Source organism: Carassius carassius, chromosome 15 (genome assembly GCF_963082965.1).
Source record: "Carassius carassius chromosome 15, fCarCar2.1, whole genome shotgun sequence".
In the NCBI taxonomy this organism is placed as follows: Eukaryota; Metazoa; Chordata; class Actinopteri; order Cypriniformes; family Cyprinidae; genus Carassius; species Carassius carassius.
The window spans coordinates 13,805,810-13,832,381 of NC_081769.1; the positions used below are offsets into that span (position 1 = coordinate 13,805,810).

A 26,572-nucleotide genomic window follows, 5' to 3' on the forward strand; every position below is an offset into this window, starting at 1 on the left:
GACATTGTAAATAATAGGTTTGACAATTTGACAAACCACTTAAATCCAGTATAGACAGGTTTTTAAATGTAATATTTACATGTGAAACAGTTTGAGAAAAATGCAGGACTCGATTGAAATGTTAAAAATTATCATTCAATAACAGGATAGAGACAAAAATGTTTAAGTATAACTTGATCCAATGGCTTAAGTGGCATCACATGTAATAAAGAGTTCTTCAGGAGAAGGATTGAGATTTTTAAAGTTTTTCTTTTTGCCTAACATGTTGGAAGTGTGACTTTTATTTAAATTAAAATGTTTATTTTTTTCGTGTGATTCATTTGCAAATTATTTATTTATATTTAAGTAAATATAATGTAAAATAATTATTTATCTTTAAAATTCTGTTTCTTTCTCTCTCTTTTTTTTAAATGAACAAGCACAATGACAAACAAACAAGCCAGGAATGCAAATAGATTTATTTATTTTTATTGCATATTTAAAATTAAATTGACCTGAAAGCAAATTAAAACATAAAAAATGAAAACATATTAAGATGTGTTTACAGTGTTGAATATAAATGTATTTTGTAAGATTTTTTCCCACTTTTTTTAAGTATAAATTCCACCAAATGTATTATTTCACATTTTTAAAAAAGCCCTTCTGCATATGTGCATTGAAAGAAATTGAAGCGTTTCATGAAGAAACATAAAAATACTAAATAACCTAATTATGCAAAGAAACAGTTTTTATATTTGCAAGGGTATTTCCTTAAAGCAGCTTCACACAAGTTCTCTTGACCAGGAACTGAAAATCTACGACTTCTGCTTGGAATGTTAGTCTCCCTATTCATGCCAGTGACAGTTAAAAACAATCTGTGGTTCTTTGTTTTATCATGGGGTAATTATCTGTTGTTTACATTGTTACTAAGGATGATAAATTTGTCACTAAGCGTCAGACTAGGTGGTGAGGTTTTTTTATGAGATAAACAATACTATACGTTCCTGCTCTGTTTCTCCGAGGGCCTTGCGCTGGCACATGTTGTTCAGATGACGTAATCCTTGGCATGCTCTAAATGTACTCGTTTTTCTTTTTTTCACTTGAGCTGTGGAAAAAAAGGAACCTTTCTTAAAGAAACATTTCACTGAGGGATACAGCTATCAAAGTAATGTAAAGTTTTTATGTGATTGCTGGAGATTCAGGCTTATATAATCGCACCCTCATTCATACACAGAGGATCAGAACTGATCACAAAACTGATCAATCTTTTGTGGTTTTGCTTATAATTATACAATTTATTATTTCTATTTTAATTAGGATCAATGACGTTGCTTTTTTTATCTGAATCTATTCATTTATTCAAAAATACATTAAAAATATGATTGATTCATATATACAATGACTTGAATACACCTCTGCTGTGATGAGTATGTGTATAAGTTCAAAATTAAAATGTATTTTGATATTTTTAGAGAGCATAGTCATAAATGTTAGTGATACAACTGTCCTGATATGATAATGAAAATAAATCAGAAGAAGAAAAATAGTTTGGTATAATATTTTATTATGTAGTAATATTTATTATTATTAGAAAAAAGGGGTGTCTTATTTGTTTTTGTTTTTCAAAACTAATTGATGAATTAATAATTTAATCCTCGATTACTTGATAGTCAAACCAGGTGTTTCTGAAATCAATCAATAAAAATGTAAATAACCAAAAACAAAATAAATACAAAGAGTACGTTTCAGGAACTTGGCAGATGTTTTTTAAACTTTATTTGTTATGAATGTGGATCTTTCATGTAAATTCCCCATTAATCATATACATTTTTCAAATATCTAAAAAAATATGTTTTTAGAGCACCTTTTTTTTTACATGAAAATGTCTCCAGTCTTTCTACTTTCAGTTTTTACGTTTAATTTGATGTTAATTGCCATTTATTTGTAATTGTTTGTGAAGTTTATTAGTAATTTGTGAGTGAAAACTTTTTCTGCATTTTTTTTTCAGCATACATATGTATAATGTCTATATGGAAACTGTAATGTACAGTCATACCTTGTGCTGTAAATGTGGGATATACAATTATGTAACCTAATTTTAAATCTCATGCGTAATTTCAGACTAATTTCAATGACTCTGAATTTCTGTTTTATTGAATTATGTCATCCATCAGTGGAAGTCACATTAAGTTATGAGCCCTTTACTGAAGAGACACCTGCAGCTGGTGCACAGGTTGTGTGTGAAGCTCTGTTTGCCCAAAGACAATCTGAATCCGTGTTTTGTAAGCAACATCTGTATGAATGGTGGCATTGTTGGGGGATGATGTCATAGGAGAGGGGTGATGAGCTAACACACAGCTGAAAGCAAACACTCTGCGTAGCCCGACCATTACATATGTTAACATACAGAGGATACTAAATCCTTTAACCATTTAAAATGAGTTTAACGTTCATCAGAATGGCTGCATATCATATATGCTATGTCTAAAATCTCAATTAATGCAATTAATTTATAATTCATTTTACTCTTGTTTTTATGCACCTAAATCTCAATTGCTTAATCTAAGTAAATTTCTGAAAAGAGAGGCAAAAATACTTTTAGCTTCATTGTGCTTGCAGTCTTTTTTTTTGTGAATGCGAGAAAAAGATTTTGTCGTTCAACCAGTGCATTTACAGTACAATGCACAGTTGTGGTTTTCATTGAGTGGATGGGGGGATGGAGAACTTCTAGAGTGCGTGTGTTGTTGTAGCTGTATGAGCGTCCAGCCTTTTGGGTAACGGTTCATGGGCCGCCAGTGGGTCCACATCACAGTTGGTAAACCGGTCACATTTTGTAAGATGATCACCAAAAAAACACCATTTAATGACCTTTTTAAATGAAGGGAACTGCAGAGTCCCCTGCTTTGGCTGACAAAGGCATCTTAGTGATGTGAAGTTTTTCCAGTCTTTGCTATTACCCCAGTCATCGGGGCGGTGTTGGCACAGTGGATAAGACGCATGCCTTTGGTGTGAGAGACCAGGCTTCAAATCCACTGTTCGACACCAATGTGTCCCTGAGCAAGACACTTAACCTCTAGTTGCTCCAGAGGCGTGCAACCTCTGACATATATAGCAATTGTAAGTCGCTTTGGATAAAAGCGTCAGCTAAATGAATAAATGCAATTACTATAGAATTGATCCATAAAGGCTTGACCATCCATAGAGGCTTGTAGTCCCATGTTTTAGCATTAAGAGAATGTTTATTGCATTTGAATCAGTTTTGTTTGTAAGTGTCAATAAAATGACACCTTAGTGAAATATGAACACATTTTGTGGGGGATTATCAATGGTTGCTTGTAATACATTGACCCTACTATTTGATCGCAAAAAAAAGATGAAGGCAGCTCAGCTAGCAACTAACATACTCTGTGATAGTACTGTGTAGCATTCCCTTGTGAAAAAGAACCCTATACTTTTAAGAAGAGTACTTAAGTGTTAAATGAATGTAATGTTTTTGACACTTAATGGCATGTTAAATGCAGTTATATGAAAGTGTATTATAGTTTAAATGTATATTAAATGCAATTATAGTGCTTTTCACCAAATTAAGTAGGACTTAAATATCTTGAGTCTTTATATATCATTTTATAATCACACTAATCACACATTATATGGAAAAAACGAAGTTTACAATTAAAAATACGGTAGCAACATTTTTTTTTTCCACTTTCTAAAAGCTGTATATTACCGTAAAATTACATGTGATGTCCAATACATTTTTTTTTCCACATACAGTAGTGGAACTTAGGGTTAACCAACTAATAGGTTTATTCTTTTTTGATGTACTTATGTACTTTTTATGTATTTAAGATTCTAAGTACACCACAAGTGTACATTCAATGCATTTAAAAATGCATGCTTCTTGTAGTTCAACAGTGCGGTCAATTGTCACCACAGCAGATATGTAGGTTTATTTTGTAACTAATTTGATATTTCCTTAACTATATATTTAAAGTACAGGCACACATAAAATAAACTTCTGTTTTCCCTGAACCTGCACTTCAAATTAAGAAGTTCCTCATCAAATGACCAAAGCTTTATTCAGAGAGCTGTGGCTGATACCTTTATTTGTTTAAATGCAACACATGCTAATACATTTTAATGCTAAAGACATTAACCTACCTGTCTTTTCCTCTTTGAAGTTAAGGACCCTCTGTACTCGCAGATCCACTCCATGAGTGCAATCAGCTCTGTTTTTACAACTGTTTGACCCTGCAATGTTTCAAATGGTGTTTGTTGAATGCACTTGTAAGTAATACAGGTTGATTGGGAAGGCTGGAGCCTCTTTCATTTCATGCTGTGCTGTATTTACATGCTAAAGTGATGGATGTCTGTGTCGGCAGTTGCACTCGCGTTGATTAGCTCGTCTGCGGAGCTGATTGTGTCTGCTTTTGTTAGGTGATCCTGATTGGGTTCTGGAGCTATTACCCAACCTGCCATTCAGGAGAGGCTATAAGGTAGTGATTTTCTTCCTCAGATCCTGCTTCAGAAGTGATTTCTGGAGCTGAGCTGCTTTAAGTTGTGTGAATATAGTATTTAAAGAGCTTGTGTCATTAAAAACAGCATAGCATAGCACATTAATTTCATCATATTTATGCATTTAGCAAACATTTTTATTAAAACTGACTTTGGATATTTATCAGTAACTGCTTTTCCTGGGAATTGAACCCATGACATTGGTGTTGCTCTCCTGTTTGAGCTACAGGAAGGAAATTGAATGAACAATTACACAGAAACGGCAAGTAACACATTGAGTTAAAAGTAAGAAAATGAAAATACTGAAATATTATTTTCTTGTAAAACATACTTATATTAACACCTTCATTTTTTACCTTCATTTTTTACAGTGTATGACTTTAAAATGTACATTTTTATTTTTAATAAACATTATTTTTACTGTATGGACATTAGTTAATGCTCTAGATTTCATGAGCAATGAATGATCAACATTTTTCTAAGCATTATTAATATAGGTTAATAATCATTTATAAAATTGCTATTGCTCTTTGTTTATTCATGTCCATTTATAAGGCATTAATTTACAATTAACTCTAAATGTAAAAAATATGTTTATTGATGATATCCAGATGAATTAAATCAGTATTATTCCCTCTTAGTTCATGATATCTAATGCATAAATTACTATTAATAAATTTAATCTTATTGTAAAAAGTTTAGAAATGTTATATAAATGTTCATTGTTTTTCATTATAACATAATTCCTAATTAACTAATTAAACATAATTAAAACATTCTCCGCTAAGAGTTTTCCATCATATCCCACTTTTCTCAATCCAGTGAATTCCCAGTAGATAAAATCTAGTCCCGCCCTTATTTTTTTTTCTGGCACAATATTCTGCTTCACTCTGAAATGTCACATTTTAGAAGTTTAAATGCATTTTTTTGTGCTATTTTTTTAACCCTTTAAACTATTTTAACATCTTGAAGTCTGAAGAATGAATGTCCTTATTCTTTTTTTTTTGCCCCATGTGTCAGCTTGTAGTTTTTTGCCTTCCCGCTGTCATTCTTCCCATTAACTGCATCATATATAAAATTCCTGCTCTGTGACAAAATGCAATGTAAAGCCAAATTAAATTGGTTCCAAATGATTAGCCTGGCAAAGCTAAAACAGACCCACAGTTGTGCCAAACAGCGCAGTCTGACGGCAACGCTCCCACCAAACCGATCATCTCTCCCAGCTCAGAAACCCTCCCAGAAGAAATCAGTTAAGTGGTCCCCAGCTCGCAGCTGCTGGCAGGGTCTTGCTTCAGGGGGCGAGAAGGGAGTGGGGGTGGGGGTTGTTAAAAATGAGCTAATGGGCGGTGTGGTGCAGGAATGGGGCATGCACGGCGAGGCACAGCAGGGCCTGGACGTGGAGAAACGAGGGCAAGACCCTTATTGAGTCTGGCATCAGTATTCAGGGGGAACTGGGAGAAATAGATGGGTGTCTCGTACCTTGGAGTCTTCAGAGTGCAGGAACCAGTGCCAGGAAAATTACAGCTCAGATTTATGCAATGAGGGAGAGTGAACATAAAGCACAGTACAGACCCAAAGGGCTCAAGGACTCAAGAGTTAGTGGCTGAGACGATGAATCTATGGGACTCTAGTGCAGGATACTTTATACCTCTGTTTTCAACCTCCTCTGTGGTGGGAAACGACTGTAAAATAGCACAGCCATGACTAGTACGGATAGAATAAAAGGATAAAATCACATTTTGCTATTACATATTAGTTATATTATATGGAAATTTCAATTTAACACATTAAAGTTTATTAAAAATATATTTTTTTAGTTTGAATTTTATTATTTATTTTTATTAAAATATGTTTTAATCATTTTTGACTTTGTTAACAAAATAAAGTAAAAGCGGCAATATTGTGAAATATTGCAATTCAAAACAACTGTTTTCTATTTTAATGTAGGCCTATTTTAAAACATAATTTTCTATGAAAGCAAAGCTGAATTTTCATCAGTCATTATTCCACTGTCCAGTGTCAAATCTTCACGTGGTCAAGAAATATTTCTTTATTATAATCAATGTTGAAAACATTTTGTATAGCAAGTTCAAATGAAAATTAGCCAGCTGCATAAACTACTTAGACTAGTCTTAAATGTTAACCATATGATTTTTTCTTCAAGGCTGTGCATAACTTTTTAAATTCATTTACATAAATTGGTATATTGGTCTAATTTGAATCTGAAAAGTAAGACTGATTACCACTTGGTTAACCATTAGTTTTACCTATATTACAACCACTGATTACCACTAGTTAGTCTTTCTATTTCTTAAGTCACAGTCTTAAAATTGTGACTAAGTTTTAGCAACTGACCCCAGCATTTATATAAAATATGCATTAATAACAAATATATATAAAACTCATTTGTTTTTTTAATAATTTACTTGTAACACATTTAATCATAATATAATTCTTTAATATGAAATATCATTTAAGTACACCCCTAATTTTACAGATTTTCATGAAACTAAGGGCTCCAACTTTCTGGTTCATGTTGGAAGGAGAGAGAACAATCTCACGGTTTATAAAGTGTAATCATTACAGGCAAGGAACAGGAGAGAGATGAAAGGAAACAGAGAAGAAAAGGAACAACACAGAGAGAGATTGACAGAAAAAGTATTAGACAGGTAGAGCTGTCACTGATATGGTTTAGAGTGTGTTTAGTTGGCAGCAAGTCTGGCAGACAGCAGACAGGCTCTTTCTGGCACAACTCACACACATGCACACACGTCCTGCTCCATTTCTACCCAGGGGCTCCCTCTTTGCCTCTGACCTCATTCACTTTGATTTACTCCTTCAGCAGCAGCCAGCAGGTGTGGCCCTCCCTCTCTCCTTACACTCTTTTATTGATATGAAGTCATCCCTCCGTCTGCAGAAAGCTGAGTCTGTTGTCAAGATGCACCTTGATGCACTCGCGATGATATCACTCAAACACGAGTGTCACGAAGGAAGAGGCAATTAATAAATACCATTAATGTGCAATTACCCATCATGCCTCAGGCTTTGTGTAAGACATGACTGAGTGAGAGAAATGAGATGTCAGAAAGGAGAGGCTAAAGATCAGCGATGAAATAGAGAAGGTTTTTAAAGGATTGCTGCTCTTATGACTGTGGACAGACGGACATTGCAGGATATTTGTGTGGATATCACATGAACGAAACCTGATAGATCATCGCCTGGGCTCTATTGAGCTATATTATGTTTTATATCGCTTAAAATATCTGATGATTGATTTGTAGAAGGAAAGGAACAGGATGAGAAAGATTGCGGGTCATTTCTCAAGATCTTGTAGAGGATGTTATCCATGTCCAGAAATATTTTACTAGTGTTGTGTTGCCACATTTTCACAATTGTCATACAGTTTGGTCCGATTTGAAGCTTGTTGTGGCCAAGAATCACCACTAACGTGTAAGAATGTGGCATCTATATATATATATATATATATATATATATATATATATAGTGCAACGTAAATATGTATTTGTTATCTGAAAAGAGGAATAAGACACTTTTTTTTGTTTGAATGTTGAAATTTGGTGTTTCATTTGTTTTTAGACATATGTCATGCTTTGTGTGATGAGCTGGAAAAAGTGTGAAGGTGAATATACACTTTTTTCATATTGACCAGTATGTGGCACTTGTTGTGATAAAGGCTCAAATAGACTACACAAGTTACTGTATGCAAGAATTTTTGCTCTGAAGGGGCATCTTTAAGCCTTTTTCAGCAATTTTCAACTAAAAATCTAAAACTTTTTATGCATTTTGGCTGTTCATTTACACAACAATGGTATTTTGGGAGCCTAAAAATGCAGTCTTGAAAATGACATGATTTTGTGCATCATGCGCATGCAATATTATGTGTTCAGTCTACAGGTATGTGTACAGGTGCGTAGTGTTTCTTTGGAAAGTGAAATTGCCTACAACTGGCCTGGTATGCATCATATAGCGTTTTAGTAGTTTTTCCAGATCCATGTTAACAGGGATCGTTTTAATAATGTTGTCTCCTACAGTATATGTAAAGCTTTTCAAAAACACAAAGCAAAAACCTTACCATTTTTAGTACATTGTTGTCATGTAAACATAGTGCTACAAACAAAACTCTTCGAGTATCTTTCAAAAGATTTAAATTGGCAAATCCAATGATTAGCTTTTGCAACCAGCCAATCATATTAGAGCTCAAGAAATTCATTTCCAGTTTTTCAATGACCAATTCTTAAACTTTTACATTCAGTCCCCAACTTTCTTTGGTTGCATCTCATCTCACACAGGTGCTTCACACACTTCTCTCAGTTGTGAAGCAGTTCAGGAGAGTTTACCTCTAAAGGATAGCTTCTCAACAGGCCAACACTTGTGTTACAGTAATGACTGTTTTTCCCAGGTTTTGCAGTGCCAGCGTGCAAGACAGCACTATCATTACAGGCTAATACAGCTGCTGTTTCAGCTCTTAGGGCTCGACTCTAATGTCTGTTTACACCTCATTACGAAAGGCAGATGAGACCTACTCAGTGACACACATCAGCGCTGATCTGGGTTCTCAGCTCACGTCATAAGAGATTATGAACACGTAACATAAACAGGTTATATTACAAGCCTCCCTGCACCGTTCATTTCTACCTGCCAGATTTGGAAGAGAAAGTTTTCCTTGAAGAACTTTTGGTGAGAGTACTTTTGTTTTTAATCTTTTCTGCTCATGCTACATCATTGAGAAGTCTAGTTTTGGTTGGAAGTGTAAAGAATGAACAAACTTAGGTTCATGCTTAACAAATGTGATCTGAACTTTCTAGTTTTGATGTGTCAGTTTTTTGCCCCGTAGAGTGACTAATGGTTTCAGTTTTTTTCTTGGTTTCTGCCAAAAGCAGAGCAGGTTTGATTGATGTTACCAAAAGCTTTAAAGAATGAAATGTCTTTCTGAAGTGCGCAGCACAGGTTTTTTTTTTTGTTTGTTTTTTTGGTAGCTGATTACTTGCTCTATATCCTTGCTCTATATTTAATTTAGTCATTTCTGACTTCTCTTCATACATATAGAGTGCAACAATTGGGTTCCAGAAGTAAAAACTCCATTTATTTTCTTCATAAGGAAAGCGAATTTGAATAATAACTTGGATAACCAAACCTTAGAAAGACCTACTGAGTTCCCAGGTTGTTAATTGATGGTATATGTTTTGTTGAAGCAATCATACACATTATTTCAAAGTATTTTTAAAATGCTGAATTTGTGGTGAAAAACTAAATTACCCATGATACTGTACAGACGATTCCACCAATTAAAGACTTGCGCTGAGCAAATTGCACCAAAAGAACTTGCAGGGAACGGCTACTCCCATGAACACCGCAAATGACGTTATCGAGTGTCGCATGGGGCAAAATACTTAAATATTTGTGTATATTTGTGCATATTTTGCAATAAACTTAAAATATATTGCTTCTTCAGCATATAGTTTTGATTTGATTGTGGTGCTTCATAGGATTGTAGTTCTTTCCCTCACTAAAGCAGTTAAGTACTTGTAACTTTGTCTTTTTGTCCAATACTTCAAGTAAAAGTTTGTAATGTTATGATTCACTTCAGAGCTGGTTTGATTGGTTCATGGCTTATAACGTTTTAACAAAACCTTTTTAAATATCTCAATGGGAAAAATGGCTGAAAAAAATATGAGCTGGCACTAATGCACTCTGTTTCGTCAAGTGTTTTAGCACAAAGCTTGTGTATTCCAAATTACTAGTGTGCATAGTGGTTACTAGGTATCTGTTAAGTGTGTACTTCCTGCTTTGTGCCATCTCTTTCAGCCTGTTGTGGCTCATTTGGCCTCTGACCCTCTGCGGCACCCTGGGGCCCTGCTCAGAGCCAGACTGATTACATTAGAGCACTGATAGCGGATGCTCTCCCTACGCCCCACAAATGATGGATGGATCCTGTGGAAGAGTAAGAGCAAGAGATACTCCAGTGCCCCCCTTCTCACTTCCTCCCTCCATCCACAGCTGGCCCATTGCCAAGCTGAGCTTTATACGATGAGGCCCCTTGCTTGTCCCCTCTCTTTAAGCGCGGTACAGCCCCAGACAGAGGCATTCCTCTGTGTGGGAACTCTGTGCAATCTGCCCGGACAAGAGGGAGAGATAGGTGCACAGCTGACCAGGTTTAATCAAAGTGAGAGTTGTGTTGATTGACAGGTGGCGCAATCAGTCAGAGGTGTTTCTGTGCACTGTGACCCCAGATTGTTAAGTATGTTAATGGATGAAAGATGGTCCCTCGGCCCCTGTGATTCTGATACAATCCTTGGTACACATATGAGAGACTAATACGGATGTCACGTTTTTTAGTGAAGAGAGTTAGATGCAGAATGTTAGATAAGACTCCATGTCTGATGGTTTTGGACAGTTGCTTATTTCAGCCTTTAACAACTTGAACTGTTTAACCATTTCTTATGCTGTGCTTGAAAAGATGCAACAAAATTCTGTAAAAATATTTAAATATTAAAGTGTTCCAATATTATTTATATGCTATTTAAATATTAAAGTGTCTAAAATGTAATTGAATTGCATTAGATAGAACATCAAACTATATCTAGTTAAAAAATATTTAAAATACATTTATTTCATACTAAGTGTAGTTCAAATCTATTAACATATTTACTGATATATCGCTCGAGACTTACTGATATAAAAATGTATAACTAATTAATTTCTTAATAACAAACCTAAAATGTGTTTTAATGTCACTGTTGATAAGGATTGTATAATTACATCAGTCTTTAAATGTAAGATATTTAAAGTGTACTTGAATTATAGTTCCACTTTAGAACAATCATATATACTTCAGTATATTAAGTTACTTAAGTATAAGTATACTTTTGCACAATTAAAGGGAACAAAATTCGCTTTAACGCATCAATAGATTAATGCCGACAATTATTTCATTGCACGTTAATGCAGTTTTTTATTATTATTAAAGTCCGTTGCTCACCGACTCTGAATACACATACAGACAAATCATGGGTCACAGGAGGGGATGTTCCCGATCAAATTATTTAGGCTAAGCATCAACATTCACAAACCAATGTCCACTGTTATTTTTAACAGAAAAGAATGCAAGAAAGCTCGTAATCCTGACTTTAGCATGTGAAGACAGCAGTGAAGCATTCTCGTTCAACACAGTGGAGTGAATTGTTTTGTTAATTTTGTGTTTTATTATTTTGAGCCGTATGGGATGCGGTAACATACAGTACGTCCCTCTCACAATATATTGCTTTACAGATCTATAGCTTTTTCCACTCAGAAATATTCACGCAATCACGCAGCAGTGATCTATAACTGAACCGGTCCGCGCTCTTGCTTACCTCTTCCAACTGAGCCAGGGACAGCTAAACGGAGTGATAACACTAGTCAAATGAACCAGGCTTTGGAGGTCAAACGCACTTCAGCACGGTTAAGATTGCCTAGTGTGAGCACACCCTAATTATTCTCCAGTATCCCGCACACACATGCGTCTCTACCCACCCATCAAGTGTTGTCCCATTATATGCCTGTTATAATGTTATGATCGAGGCTCTGGACTCTGACCATAACTTTTTTTTTTTTTTATAACAAACTATAAAATAATTTCTATAAAAACGCTTATGTCCTGGCAGTGACAAATGGCTTGTTTTATATTTTATTTAATTGCAGTAATGTTATAAGTTGAAATTTAGGCTACAATAAATATTTTAACTGCTACTATGTAAAAGGAACACTTCTGTAAAAAGCACATTATTTGTTTAAAGGGTTTGCAAACCAAATGTTATTGCACTTTTGTACATATAGCAGAAGGACTACTTTTAAACGAAAAAAAGGGAACAATACACTACTTTTGAATGCATTATTAGTTTTGTACATAACAATGCGATTAATTGTGATTAATCGCAGACAATAATGCGAATAATTGCAATTAAACATTTGAATTGTTTCCCAGCACTAATATATATATATACATTTGTTGCCTTGGCAGTATGTTTCGGGTCATTGTCATGACAGAAGTCCCATCCATGACCCATCTTTATTGTTTTGGCTGAGGGAAGGAGGTTCTCGTCCAAGATTTTACAGTATTTGGGCCTGTCCATTTGCCCCTCAATGCAGTGAAGTCGTCCTGTCCAGTCATCCTTGATGACCACTGAAAAACAGTCCCAAAGCATAATTTTTCCACCTCCGTGCTAGACTGTAGTGATGGTGTTCTTGGGGTCATAGTTAGCATTTCTTTCCATCCAAACACAGAGAGTCGAGTTAATGCCAAATAGCTTAATTTTGATCTCATCTGACCACAGTACTTTCTCCCAAGCCTTCTCTGAATCATTTATATGTTCATTGGCAAACTTTAAATGGGCCTGTACATGTGTCTTCTTGAGCAGTGGGACCCTGCGGGTGCTGCAGGATTTCATTCCATTGTAGTGTAGTGTGTTACCAATGTTTTGCTTGGTGACTGTGGTCCCAACTGCCTTAAGATCATTAACACGTTCCTCCTGTGTAGTTCTTGGCCGATCCCTCACCTTTCTCATAATTATCCTTACCTCATGAGGCAAGATCTTGCAAAGAGCTCCAGACCGAGGGCGATTGATGTTTTGATTTTTTTTTTTTTTTTTTTTTTGCATTTCTTCCATTTCTGAATAATAGCACCAACAGTTATCTCCTTCCTGGTGGTCTTGTAGCCCATTCAAACCTTGTGCAGATCTACAATCTTGTCTCTGACATCCTTTGACAGCTCTTTGTTCTTGCCCATGGTGGTGGGAGAGGTTGGAATGGAAGATACAGATTGTCTGGACAGGTGTCTTATACACCTAACGAGCTGACATTAGGAGTAACTTCCTAAAGTGGCAGGACTAATCTGTGTTCGACATGGGCACATAACCAATCTGTGGAAGCAAGAATTCTTGCTGGTTGGTAGGGGATCAAATACTTATTTTACTAACTGAAATGCAAATCAATTTCTAACCTTTATATGTGTTTTTTTCTCTATCCATTAAAATAATCCTACAATAAAAATGACAGACTCTTCATTTCTTTGTAAGTGGACAAACATACAAACTATACAGAGGATCAAATAAATATTTTCCCCACTGTATGTATATATTTCACTAGGGATGTGGCACTGTCATGCAAAATATTCTTAGTCATTTTATTATTTCTTTTTACATTGTTTATAGCATATATGTGACCCTGGACCACAAAACCAGTCTTAAAGGGTTAATTCACCCAAAAAAGAAAATGTGCCCATAAATTACTCACCCTTAAGTAATCCTAGGTGTATATGACTTTCCTCTTTCAGACAAATCCAATCGGAGTTATATAAAAAATTGTCTTTGATCTTTCAAGCTGTTTCATGGCACTCTGTGGGTGTTGAATGCATCGGTCCAAAAGAAGTTACATAAAAAATGGCCATCCATAAAAAAAGTGTCTCACACAGCTCCGGGGGGTGAACAAAGGCCTTTTGTAGCGAATCGATGCATTTTTGTAAGAAACATATCCATATTCAAAATGTAATAATTACTTTAATGTAGCGCCAACAGTTGTACACAGAAGCAGCTATGGGCTGATTGCGTATGAGGTCAGCGCTGCGAATGCACCGGTGAGTCTTGTGAAAACCAACGTTTGTTAACAGGAGCAAAGGAAGCAAAGTTTCCTTACTTTAGCAAAGGAAAACCAGTCTCCTCTTGGCTTATATCGAAAACTTTCTATATTCTTCTTTACAAATACTTGTTTTGTACTTCTAATTAGTGACAATTGTTTTGTTTTGATCTCTCCGCTGCGCTTCCGTGTACATCACTTCTGAGCTGCGCATGCACAAAGCCGAACTCATACGTCATCCACCCAGAACTGCTTCCGTTTACAACAGTGAGCGCAAGCTGCATTAAAGTGATTAAGTATAATTAAGTAGGTTTTTGTAGCGATAGCTAACAATACATTGTATGGGTCAAAATTATTGATTTTTCTTTTATGCCAAAAATCATTAGGATATTATAACGATTATATCGTTAATAATTGTAACGATCATGTTCCATGAAGATATTTTGTTATGTTATTTATATTAAGTTTTCTACCTTAAATATATAAAAACTTAATTTGTTTAGTAATATGCATAGCTAAGAACTTAATTTGGACACCTTTAAAGGCGTTTTTATCCATATTTAGATTTTTTTGTACCCTCAGATTCCAGATTTTCAAAAAGTTGTAGCTAGATAGTGACAGTAAAAACTCAGGTTATTTGCATATGTTTGGCTTTACAAAATGCACAACCAAGGTAATACTGTTGGGGTTGGTTGTGGTGTCTAATGCTCTCCAAATATGCATTTCAAAAATACAGTATATCAGTTATATTGGGAATTATTACTACAATTTAAATTAGCCATTTTCTATTTTAATACATTTTAAAATGCCATTTATTCCTGTGATGGCAAAGCTAAATTTTCAGCCGTCGCCAGTGTCACATGAGCATTCAAAAATATTCAATATATATATATATAAATAATTCTAATACGCTGATTTGGCGCTCAAGAAACATTTTTAATTATTAGTGTTGAAAACAGTTGTTCTGCTTAATATTTTTGTGGAAACTGTGACACATGTTAAGGATTCTGTGATGCATAGAAAATTCAAAAGAACAGAATTTATTGGAAACAGATTTTTTTTGTAACAATTTTGTAATAATGATCAATATCTTTTAAATAGTGTCCATATACCTTTTTGGCTTTTGTGTAAATAAAGTTACATTTAAAAAGGCAAAACCAGTCACTTTTGGTTCTTTTTTACCATAACATGAAATACAGTGGGTACGGAAAGTATTCAGACCCCCTTAAATTTTTCACTCTGTTATATTGCAGCCATTTGCTAAAATCATTTTTTTCCTCATTAAATGTACACACAGCACCCCATATTGACAGAAAACACAGAATCGTTGACATTTTTGCACATTTATTAAAAAAGAAAAACTGAAACATCGCATGGTCGTAAGTATTCAGACCCTTTGCTCAGTATTTAGTAGAAGCACCCTTTTGATCTAATACAGCCATGAGTCTTTTTGGGAAAGATGCAACAAGTTTTTCACACCTGGATTTGGGGATCCTCTGCCATTCCTCCTTGCAGATCCTCTCCAGTTCTGTCAGGTTGGATGGTAAATGTTGGTGGACAGCCATTTTCAGGTCTCTCCAGAGATGGTCAATTGGGTTTAAGTCAGGGCTCTGGCTGGGCCATTCAAGAACAGTCACGAAGTTTTGTGAAGCCACTCCTTTGTTATTTTGCTGTGTGCTTAGGGTCATTGTCTTGTTGGAAGGTGAACCTTCAGCCCAGTCTGACGTCCTGAGCACTCTGGAGAAGGTTTTCGTCCAGGATATCCCTGTACTTGGCCGCATTCGTCTTTTCCTCGATTGCAACCAGTCGTTCTGTCCCTGCAGCTGAAAAACACCCCCACAGCATGATGCTGCCAACACCATGCTTCACTGTTGGGACTGTATTGGACAGGTGATGAGCAGTACCTGGTTTTCTCCACACATACCGCTTAATTAAGGCCAAAAAGTTATATCTTGGTATCATCAGACCAGAATCCTTCAGGTGTTTATTAGCCAACTCCATGGGGCTTTCATTTGTCTTGCACTCTGCCATAAAGCCCCGACTGGTGGAGGGCTGCAGTGATGTTTGACTTTCTACAACTTTCTTCCATCTCCTGACTGCATCTCTGGAGCTCAGCCAAAGTGATCTTTGGCCTCTTCTCCCCCAATAGCTCAGTTTGACCAGACGGCCAGCTCTAGGAAAGGTTCTGGTCATCCCAAACGTTTTCCATTTAAGGATTATGGAGGCCACTGCGCTCTTAGGAACCTTAAGTGCATCAGACATTTTTTTTTGTAACCTTGGCCAGAACTGTGCCTTGCCACAATTCTGTCTCTGAGCTCTTCAGGCAGTTCCTTTGACCTCATCTCATTTCCGTGAGCTGTAAGGTCTTATATAGACAGGTGTGTGGCTTTTCTAATCAAGTCCAATCAGTATAATCAAACACAGCTGGACTCAAATGAAGGTGTAGAGCCATCTCAAGGATGATCAGAAGAAATAGACAGCACCTTGAGTTAATTATATGAATACTTAGGACCTATTTCATTTTTTCTTTTTTAATAAATCTGCAAAAATGTCAACAGTTCTGTGTTTTTCTGTAAATAACGGGGTGATGTGTGTACATTAATGAGGAAAAAACTTGTTACGGGCTCTGAGTACTTTCCGTATCTACTGTACCAACATGAAATTCATACACATGCTGCCTGGTGGCTGTCAGTGTTTTCTTAACGGAAAGTGTTTTGCATGCTGCAGCAGAAATGTTGATAAAGAAAATAGTGGGTTATTACTGCTGTGTTGGCAAAGGTTAGGATGGATTAAGATGCAGTGGGTGGGTGAAAACAGTGTTAATGCCAGTTAGGGCAGCAGTAAGGGTGGGTAGGTTAGTGCTTGTGTGTTTGGCAGCAAGTGTGTGAAAGCAGAAAGCACTGGCAGCTCCAGCAGTCAGGGAGGGATGGTATGGCTTGGCTTGGAGAGCTGAAGAACCAGCAAGTTATCAAATCAGTTTGAGTTTTGTTTTTCTAAATAGCAACTAGGATGATTCAGAGAATAAAACATCTCGAAAAAAAGACATCTCACAGGTTGACCAGCTTGAGAAGAAAGGGATGCTTTGCTCTGGTTTGTGCCTTGGCACTCACATACGGTCCAGCTGGCTATGACTCTCAGAGAGTGAATGTGTTGCCTGTTACAAACCCACAGCTCTGGACACTGGCCTCTCTGACCGACTCATTAGGTTTAAATTAAAACTTATGAGGTTTAAATTACTTAACGGTAATATTTTTTCTCAGGGTTACCATATGTCCTTTTTTTTACCTTCATATGATTTCTAGATTGCCTAAAATGTCCAGTGTTTTAGCTTTGTTTTCTTATTGTTTTCATACTTACTGAAGGTAATGACTTAAAAGAAGCTTGACCAATAGCATGCAGGCATTGTAGATAATCGACCAGTCGTGGCGTGCGAGAAGGTGAGCTCTACAGAGAAAGGTCAAAGCAATGTAATAGGTGTAAATATAATGTATTAGGAATGTACAAAGTACGTGTATAGGAAAACAAAAGTATAAACTGACCTTTTAGGTAAAAAAAGCCTAATAAAAAAGTAATATATTTAAAATACATTTATTATTAGGCCTAAAATGTGTTTTATTGTCACTGTTGATGAGGATTGCGTGATCTTTGAATAAAATCGGTCTTTGAATGCAAGAGATTTAAAGTGTACATTAAGTATACTTGCAATAGTTCCACTTCAGCACAATCACAATTAATGTGCATTAAGTACAAAATTAGTTATTCCAATTTAGCACTTTTATTGTGCTTTTATTTTTACTTTACTTTAAATACACCTTTAGTACTTTAAATATACTAGATTAATATGCCAAAAGTACAACTGCAGGGTATTTTTATCAAGTATATAAATATGAAAATGTATTTGTAGTATACTTACAGTAGCATTTCAAATAGATTTTAGTATATATTTTTTTCTGGTAGGGTAGCCAGGGCCTGTCCAGAAAAAGGAGGATGTATGGTTAACCTATTCTTTCAATAAAAAGTGTAGGCTACACATAAAGAAGTGAATAGTAATTTTGTAAAACGTGTAAAATGATGTACATTTTATTTTATATGGAGTGAGTTGCCTCAAATCCAGCTAAACCAGCTGATGTGATAACTACAGTATCTTTATAACCCCTCGTTTTATTCAAAACTGAATTGTTACTGACTAAGTAATGATGCTTTTTTTTAAAAATAGCATTAAAGCAGAATATTTTAGCCTTTGTTTGATAATCCATCCACACCACTAGGTGTCAGTATAAACCAAAGACTCATATTGGCCAGTGCAACAAACAAAAACCTACTGAGTGCAACTATAAATGTGCGAATTTGTTTTATTTCTTTATTTTTTTAAGGCTACTTTCCTTGAATCGGTTATACTTGATTGACCTCATTTCATGTTTTCTTTCATTTATTTGAATCAAATTTTTGCTGCGATTTGATTTGCTGTTTATTTTTTGAACCTCAGACCCATTTCTTGTAAAGTCAGTCTACCTGCTCAGCTTTTGTGGAAATATATATACCGTAGACTCAACACTCTCTAAAAATACTCCAACAAGTTTTTTTTTGCTTTGGCTCAAGTTTAAGAAAGTCAAACTGAATGGACACAGACTTACAAGTATATATGCACATGCTTATGTACTTTTTTCTCTACATGTTCTGTCAACAGATCAAACCATTGGACATATTTTGGCAGCATGTATGTTTACACTTGTGGCTTTTTTCAGACCCCTAAGTTGTCTTATTGAGCTGCCCAGAAAAATAGCTCTGTGAGAGAGAGCAGTCAGGTAAATATATTCCAAACACAGATGCGCTTTGAGCGTCTCTAGAGTCATAGATTTCAAGACCAGCCCTGGGTGAAAACTTAAGTAGACCACACGGTTGAATCAACAGAGCGTAGGCCGAAGGGGAAATGGGCAAATCGGGTGAGAGAGTCCCCAGGGCCTTCTCACTGCCAGACCTGCACCGCGCTGGGCTCGTTCTTCGGATGAAGCTCTTAGACAGTGACGACAGATAGTGGAATAGTGTGCTTGGGAGTGTAAGAGGATGTGTAGGTGTGTGGGTGAGAGAATAAATGGGAGTGACATTCAGTTCGGACATTCATTTATGTCATAAAGTGGGCGAATGGTCACATTTAATCCATTGGAAAAAGTAGAATCATTCACTTGTCAACTCAATAGACAGTCATGTTTTGTCACGTTAACTGAAATTTAAATGAATCAGTATTTTGTCTTGTTTTCCAGGTAATCACCCTCAAAAAATAAACAATTTTTTTAGCCAAATTGTATAACAATAAACCTCATTCAATTCATTTTAATTTATGCTTAAACAGAAAAAGAAAAAAATATATATTGTTTTAAAATTTGTCTTAAAAGTTAAATGTTTTCCAACTATATTTATTTTATTAAAATATAAAATTTAGATAGATAAAAATATTGCCAATAGGGTAAGAAAATTAAATGTGATATATTTTATAATAACAATAATATTTCTGTCATGACAGCTCTCAGAGGGATTGGCATGGTAATGTACATGACAATGTTAATGTGTTTTGTCTTGGCGGAATAGATGTGCTACGCTGCTGCTGCTGCTGCGGTGGCAGAGCAAGTACCGAGATTTGCTACTGCCAATACATCCACAACATGCTGCTGTGAGCATGTAAGAAATACTGCTGCTGCAAATATAACATACATGAAATCACCCCCATATAGCATATATGAATCATATTGTAGCAGATCTATACAGGTGGAGCTGGGGAAGGTGGAGGGTTTCTGAACCACGCTGCAAACTGCTACAGCAAGCACTAGTCATATATTTGAATGTTGAATTGTGAATTGTTTGTTTTATTGATGTTTAGATGTTTTCATTGAAATACTCATTAAGGAAACTATTTTTGCATTGTTCACATCATGGCCTCCATGTGCTAATCAAAGTCTAGGTGTATTTTTTGTTCAGTGGACTAAAATGGAAAATCTGAAACTTACTAGTCATAATACTAATATATACCATTTTCCCTGTTCTTCTACTCAGAGACTGAAAGCTGCCCTTGCCCACCATCCAGGGGGCATGGCGAATGGCAACATGAACTCCATGGGTCATATGATGGAGATGATGCCATCGCGGCAGGATCAGGCTGGTCACCACCACCTGCACTCTCACCCTCACCAGCACATGCAGGGTCCGCCTCACGGATATCCACACCATGCCCACCACCACCCCGGCCATGCACAGAGCACCCATCACCACCCACAAAGCCACGGGCACCACAACTCCCACCCACCCCACCTGCACCCTGCACACGGACATCAGACCTCTCCACACCAACCCATGCACTCTGCTGTTTCACAGGTACTGATCTGGAGGGAGATACAGCTTTTGAGGTTCTAATGCTGCAATATTTGGAGAGTACATTTGATGGTGAGATTGATGAGTTAAGCTGAATTTAACTTTACGAGTTTACCTGAGTTGGGATAAATTGAGAGAGTGAAACATCAGAAGAAAAAAAAGCTAAACTGGGGCCATGTTGTGAATATCTGCCAGAAAGTTATTTTTATTTTTATTCTTTTATTATTTTTTCAGATTGTATAAATAAAAACTGAAAATTTAAAATACAGTAACCGTTTGTTAGTTCAGTATGTAAAATGTCATATGATACAAAAAAATAAATAAATAAAACTTGTGGTCTTAAAAGCATAATGACATTTAAGAAGTAATTATATTTTGTTTTCTTTTGTTTGTTTTTTAACTTTTACTTTTCAAAAGTGAAATTTTCAAAACCATATGAAATAAAGAGTATGTTTCTTAGAACTATGGCACATGTGTTTTAAACTAGATTCAAAAGAAAATAATAATATTTTATTTAACCTGTCTATTTAAAATTCTGAATCCATCTTTTTGTGATTCAGAGGTTCTGCTTTAATGTATTATTAACCAAAGAAGGGGCCCTGTATACATAACCATCAAAGCCGCAGCATTTTCCTTCGCCTCCAGAAACCTGTAATGATCTAAAGATGGCAAACATGCCAACTGCCAAGCATATGTCAAAGAAGCTTTTTGTGGGCCTTGTGCACTGGTAGTGGCCCTGTTTCTCAGGGTGTCTTAGAGTATTGGTCCAAGTGGACGTGTGCTGTGGAAAACAGGGCCCTGACACCTCTTTATGAGGGTGGGGCAGCTTGTAAATCACACTGCTGTTTCTCACACCCAGATGTCCATCATAGGACTCTAGGGCCACGTGTACAGGGCACATGTTGTTTTAAAGAAAAATCCCAGACAGGAAGTTTCTGACTGAAGAGGTCTGAGTGATGAGATGTTAGACAGGTGATTGGCCGGCAGACAGATGTATGAATTTAGAGAAGAATTGTAACTTCAGTCTTTATGTTGTCCCAGTTATCTCCAGCTGCGCAGCAAATGCAGCCGACGCAGACCCTTCAGTCCCCGCCGCCCAGCGGAGGTCGACGCAGACGGGTCATGGACGAAGACCCCGACGAGCGCCGGAGGAAGTTCCTGGAGAGGAATCGCGCAGCCGCCACACGCTGCAGACAGAAAAGGAAAGTGTGGGTGATGTCGCTAGAAAAGAAAGCAGAGGAGCTCACCCAAACCAACATGCAGCTGCAGGTCAGAATCACTCATATGCACACTTCTCCTCAGCTGGAAGCCTCTGTTCTAAAAGGGTTAGTTAACCCAGAATTACATTAAAAATTGTTCTTGCTCTTCCAAGCTTTATAATGGCACTGGGTGGGTGTTTTTTTCAACAGTCCAAAATAATAAAATGTGCCTCACGTGGCTCCGAGGGGTGAATAAAGGCCTTGTTTAGTGAATCGATGCATTTCTGTAAGAAAAAAATAGGGCTGCCCCCTAATAGTCGACTAATTGTTAGTCGACCAGAAGAGACTTGATCGACCAAAATTATTATTTTTATTAGTCGCTTAGTCACAGGAATAAACGCAGTTTATGACGGGCAGATCATTAAAGGCTAGTCTATGGTAAGAGCATAATACATCAACGAGCAGGACATCCAAACGCTCTATTATCATTCATTGACCTCTCAAATATGGCTTGTCATCTGAAATATGTAAGTATGAGCAATTTTACATGGCTGCTCAATCTAATGTTAACTTAAGAGAAATGTCCGCAATTCAAATGTCTGTGTGGAAGCTGAACAGTAGCTCACTCACTGCAGGACAGATGGAGGTGCCTATGAGCACACTTGCTCTTAAAATAATCCCTCAATTTTGGTCATACAGATACATCTTTAATACATCAGTAATACATCTTTCAAATCTGTAAAGACTCTACATTTAATTGTACAGATGCATCTCAATAAATTAGAATGTCCTGGAAAAGGACTGAAAATTTATTTCAGTAATTCAAATCAAATTGTGAAACTTGTGTATTAAATAAATTCAATGTACACATACTGAAGTAGTTTAAGTCTTTGGTTCTTTTAATTGTTATGATTTTGGCTCACATTTAACAAAAACCTCAACAAATTAGAATACTTCATAAGACCAGTAAAAAAAACATTTTTAGTGAATTGTTGGCCTTCTGGAAAGTATGTTCATTTAGTGTACATGTACTCAATACTTGGTAGGGGCCCCTTTTGCTTTAATTACTGCCTCAATTATGCAAGGCATGGAGGTGATCAGTTGCACTGCTGAGGTGGTGTGGAAGCCCAGGTTTCTTTGACAGTGGCATTCAGCTCATCTGCATTTTTTGGTCTCTTGTTTCTCATTTTCCTTTTGAAAATACCCCATAGATTCTGTATGGGGTTCAGGTCTGGTGAGTTTGCTGGCCAGTCAAGCACACCAACACCATGGTCATTTAACTTTTGGTGCTTTTGGCAGTGTGGGCAGGTGCCAAATCCTGCTGGAAAATGAAATCAGCATCTTCAAAAAGCTGGTCAGCAGAAGGAAGCATAAAGTGCTCCAAAATTTCTTGGTAAACGGGTGCAGTGACTTTGGTTTTTCAAAAAACACATTGAACCAACACCAGCAGATGACATTGCACCCCAAATCATCACAGACTGTGGAAACTTAACACTGGACTTCAAGCAACTTGGGCTATGAGCTTCTCCACCCTTCCTCCAGACTCTAGGACTTTGGTTTCCAAATGAAATACAAAACTTGCTCTCATCTGAAAAGAGGACTTTGGACCACTGGTCAACAGTCCTGTTCTTCTTCTCCTTAGCCCAGGTAAGACGTTGTCTGTTGTTCAGGAGTGGCTTAACAAGAGGAATTCGACGACTATAGCCAAATTCCTTGACATGTCTGTGTGTGGAGGCTCTTGATGCCTTGACAATCCTCACAAGGCTGTGGATCTCTCAGTTGGTTATGCATCTTTTTCTTCCACCCTTTTTCCTTCCACTCAACTTTATGTTAACATGCTTAGATATAGCACTCTGTGAACAGCCAGCTTCTTTGGTAATGAATGTTTGTGGCTTAACCTCCTTGTGAAGGGTGTCAATGATTGTCTTCTGGAAAACTGTCAGATCAGCAGTCTTCCCCATGATTGTGTAGCCTAGTGAACCAAACTGAGAGACTATTTTGAAGGTTCAGGAAACCTTTGCAGGTGTTTTGAGGTTAGTTGATTAGCATGTCACCAAATTCTAATTTGTTGAGGATTGGTGGGTTTTTGTTAAATGTGTGCCAAAATCATCACAATTAAAAGAACCAAAGACAAACTACTTCAGTCTGTATGCACTGAATTTATTTAATACACGATTTCACAATTTGAGTTGAATTACTGAAATAAATTAACTTTTCCATGACATTTTAATTTATTGATATGCACCTGTATGCACTCACAATACGGCACTTTTGTAAAATAATGAAAGCAAACATGATGCACTTTCTGCCGTCTTGGTCTGTGAACTTGAGCACTAAACTCTGTGTATAGGTTATTTTTGCCTTACAGACATTAAAAATGTATCTATAGAGAGTGAAATGTATACTTTCAAATGAACCAATTCAAATGGAAAACCAAATTCTCAGATTATGTAATCCATATGAAACATGAATACAGCCGCATCCACTACTGCGTAGTCAGTGTCACTGAGTTCGTCTAATCAAAAAACAAAGAAAGCACTAGTTCATCAAATTATTAAAATGTTAATGCAGTCTCCTTACTGTTTTTCCCATAATCATTACTTCTATCGGTGTGGTATGGCAAACTTTAGCATGTACTTGAGCGCTTATTAGGCTATATATGCAATTAAAGGCTCATTATAATGATTTAAATGGTTTATTAATAAATGTGTGATTAGTCAAGTAATGTTTAATATGAACGACTACTAGTCAACGGAAAAAAATTGAGGGCAGCCCTAGAAAAAAAAATCCGTATTTATAACGTTATCAACACTTTTTTTCTCACTTCCGCTAACTGTCGTAGGCGGAACCATTCCAGGCGGATGACATAGGACGCATGTGTAGCATTAGGTGATTAGTGACGAACGTGGAAGCATGGCGGAGAGACAGCAAAACAAAAGCTGGTCACAAATTAGAAGCACAAAATGAGGATTTGTAAAGAAAAGTGTAAGGGGATTTCAATATAAGCCAAGAGGAGTAGGGCTGGGTATTGTTTAAAATCTTTCGATCCGGTGCCAATTTCGATAACTCAGTTTCGATACCGGTTCCTAACGATACTTTTTTTCGATACCATATGTTTTAAAATCCATTTCAACATCAACACAAATACATTAAACACAAAACTTTTATTTTTCACCTTAATTAAAACAAATTCTGGTAACACTTCACACTCAGGATAACATTATTAATACAACTGGTTGTGCTTTTTGGATAGGGGTACACCATTCAGGGGCAGACTGGGACCAAAAAGTTGCCCTGGACTTTCTGGCCCACAGCAGACCACCACATCATAACGCAAACGCCCCTGTTTTGATGTCATTTATTAATTTAATATTTAAGTAAACAGTTTGGGGATTTTAACCAATAGGGCAACTGATCCTACGTTGAAAAAAAAAAAAAAAAAAGACAGCAGCTGTTCATTTAGCGACTCCTAGTGAGCGATACATGCTCATCAAGACACAAACATTCTTCTAGAACTCACACTTTGCATTCAGTTAGCAGATCCCTACGAATCATGCATGAAACAGAAGTTTATAAACTCAAATGATAGCATTATGTGCTTTACAGATGAACTTGAAGTCTTTATTCATTCGAGATGTTCAATAATAGATAATCTTTGGCTCGGTAATACAAGTTCATGATCCGATTAGTGAACCGATGATTCTTTTGAGTCAATCTTTTAAAATAATAATTTATTTTGTTTAACGAAACCAGTGTGGAAACCAGTGTTTCACAGACTGGATAGATCTGAGGTGCAGGGCTCGCAAAATCATTAGCCCCACGTCCCGGGGCTATTGTGTTTTCAAGTCCGATGGGCTATCGTGAATAGTGATGTAAAATTCCTAACTTGATTCGCGTTGTTCACTCGCTTGAAGGGGTGAAACGGATCGTAGCTGATCGTTTGCACTTGTTTCTAAATATTGCTGATTCAAGCGTTTTAAACAATTCGTGTGCGTTCGGAGCTTGCGTTCACTCATTCAAAGCACGCGCGCGAGCAGTATTTCAGACAATGTGCGTACAGATAATGAATTCATCTTTCGTGTATCGTAACTTCTGAATGAACACATACACACACAATTATATCAAAATAAATGTCTCTGCAAGTATTCTCGTAAACACAGTCGTTATGTTTTAAGTGAACGTATACAGTGGCCTGCTGCTTAGAGAAATTCGCTGTACCGGATAAATCTGTCTCTCTCTCTCATTTTTTTAGACGACGTGAAAGGGGGCGTGTTTCAAGATGCGCAATGGAGTAGACTAAACTAAACAGGGAGGGAGGTCAAAACACTCATCCAAACAAATGCTTCATTAAATTGGTGGTATTGCCGGCTTTGGTTGCAATACTCTTATCGCATATGTTGCACTTTGCTGACTCGGAATCCACTTTTATAAAATGTAGCCACACTTTAGACCTCTTTGGCATTGTAAAACGGAAACGTTTTGAGAAAAAACAACTACACTTGTGTTGTGTGACTGCGAGTATCTTCAGAAATCCTCCCTGTCACGTCACGTGGTGGTGGACCGCCAATCATGGGCGAATTTAGGTCCTTACATGCACGTATGCTACAAGCTCACACAGACACAGCCGCTTGGCAAAAAACCAAAAAAAACAAAAACGTCCGCTTGGCCTTTGGAACCGAAATTTGGACCCGAAAGATAAATAATTATTCGATACTCATAGTATCGAAGTTTTTCGTTCGATACCATAAAGGCATCGAAGTTCGGTACCCAGCCCTGAAGAGGAGAATGGACTGGTTTAACTTTGCTTCCTTTGCTCCTGTAAACAAACTCACGAGACTAACATATATGGAAGAGCAAAGACAATTTTTAATATTAGCATTTAATAG

At 36.7% G+C, this 26,572-nt stretch overlaps 1 protein-coding gene across 3 annotated transcripts in view; it reads left to right on the forward strand.

Moving 5' to 3' along the window:
* The window catches only part of creb5b (cAMP responsive element binding protein 5b), an 83,134-nt gene that overhangs the window by 42,705 nt on the left and 13,857 nt on the right, over positions 1 to 26,572 (forward strand). For 2 of the 3 annotated variants that reach the window (XM_059567483.1, XM_059567485.1), the window contains exons 8-10: positions 19,711 to 19,800; positions 20,173 to 20,490; positions 21,529 to 21,756. In XM_059567483.1, the coding sequence (XP_059423466.1) occupies positions 19,711 to 19,800; positions 20,173 to 20,490; positions 21,529 to 21,756 (636 nt within the window). The remainder of the gene's footprint in view (positions 1 to 19,710; positions 19,801 to 20,172; positions 20,491 to 21,528; positions 21,757 to 26,572) is intronic. The other variant, XM_059567484.1, reaches the window with a different exon arrangement.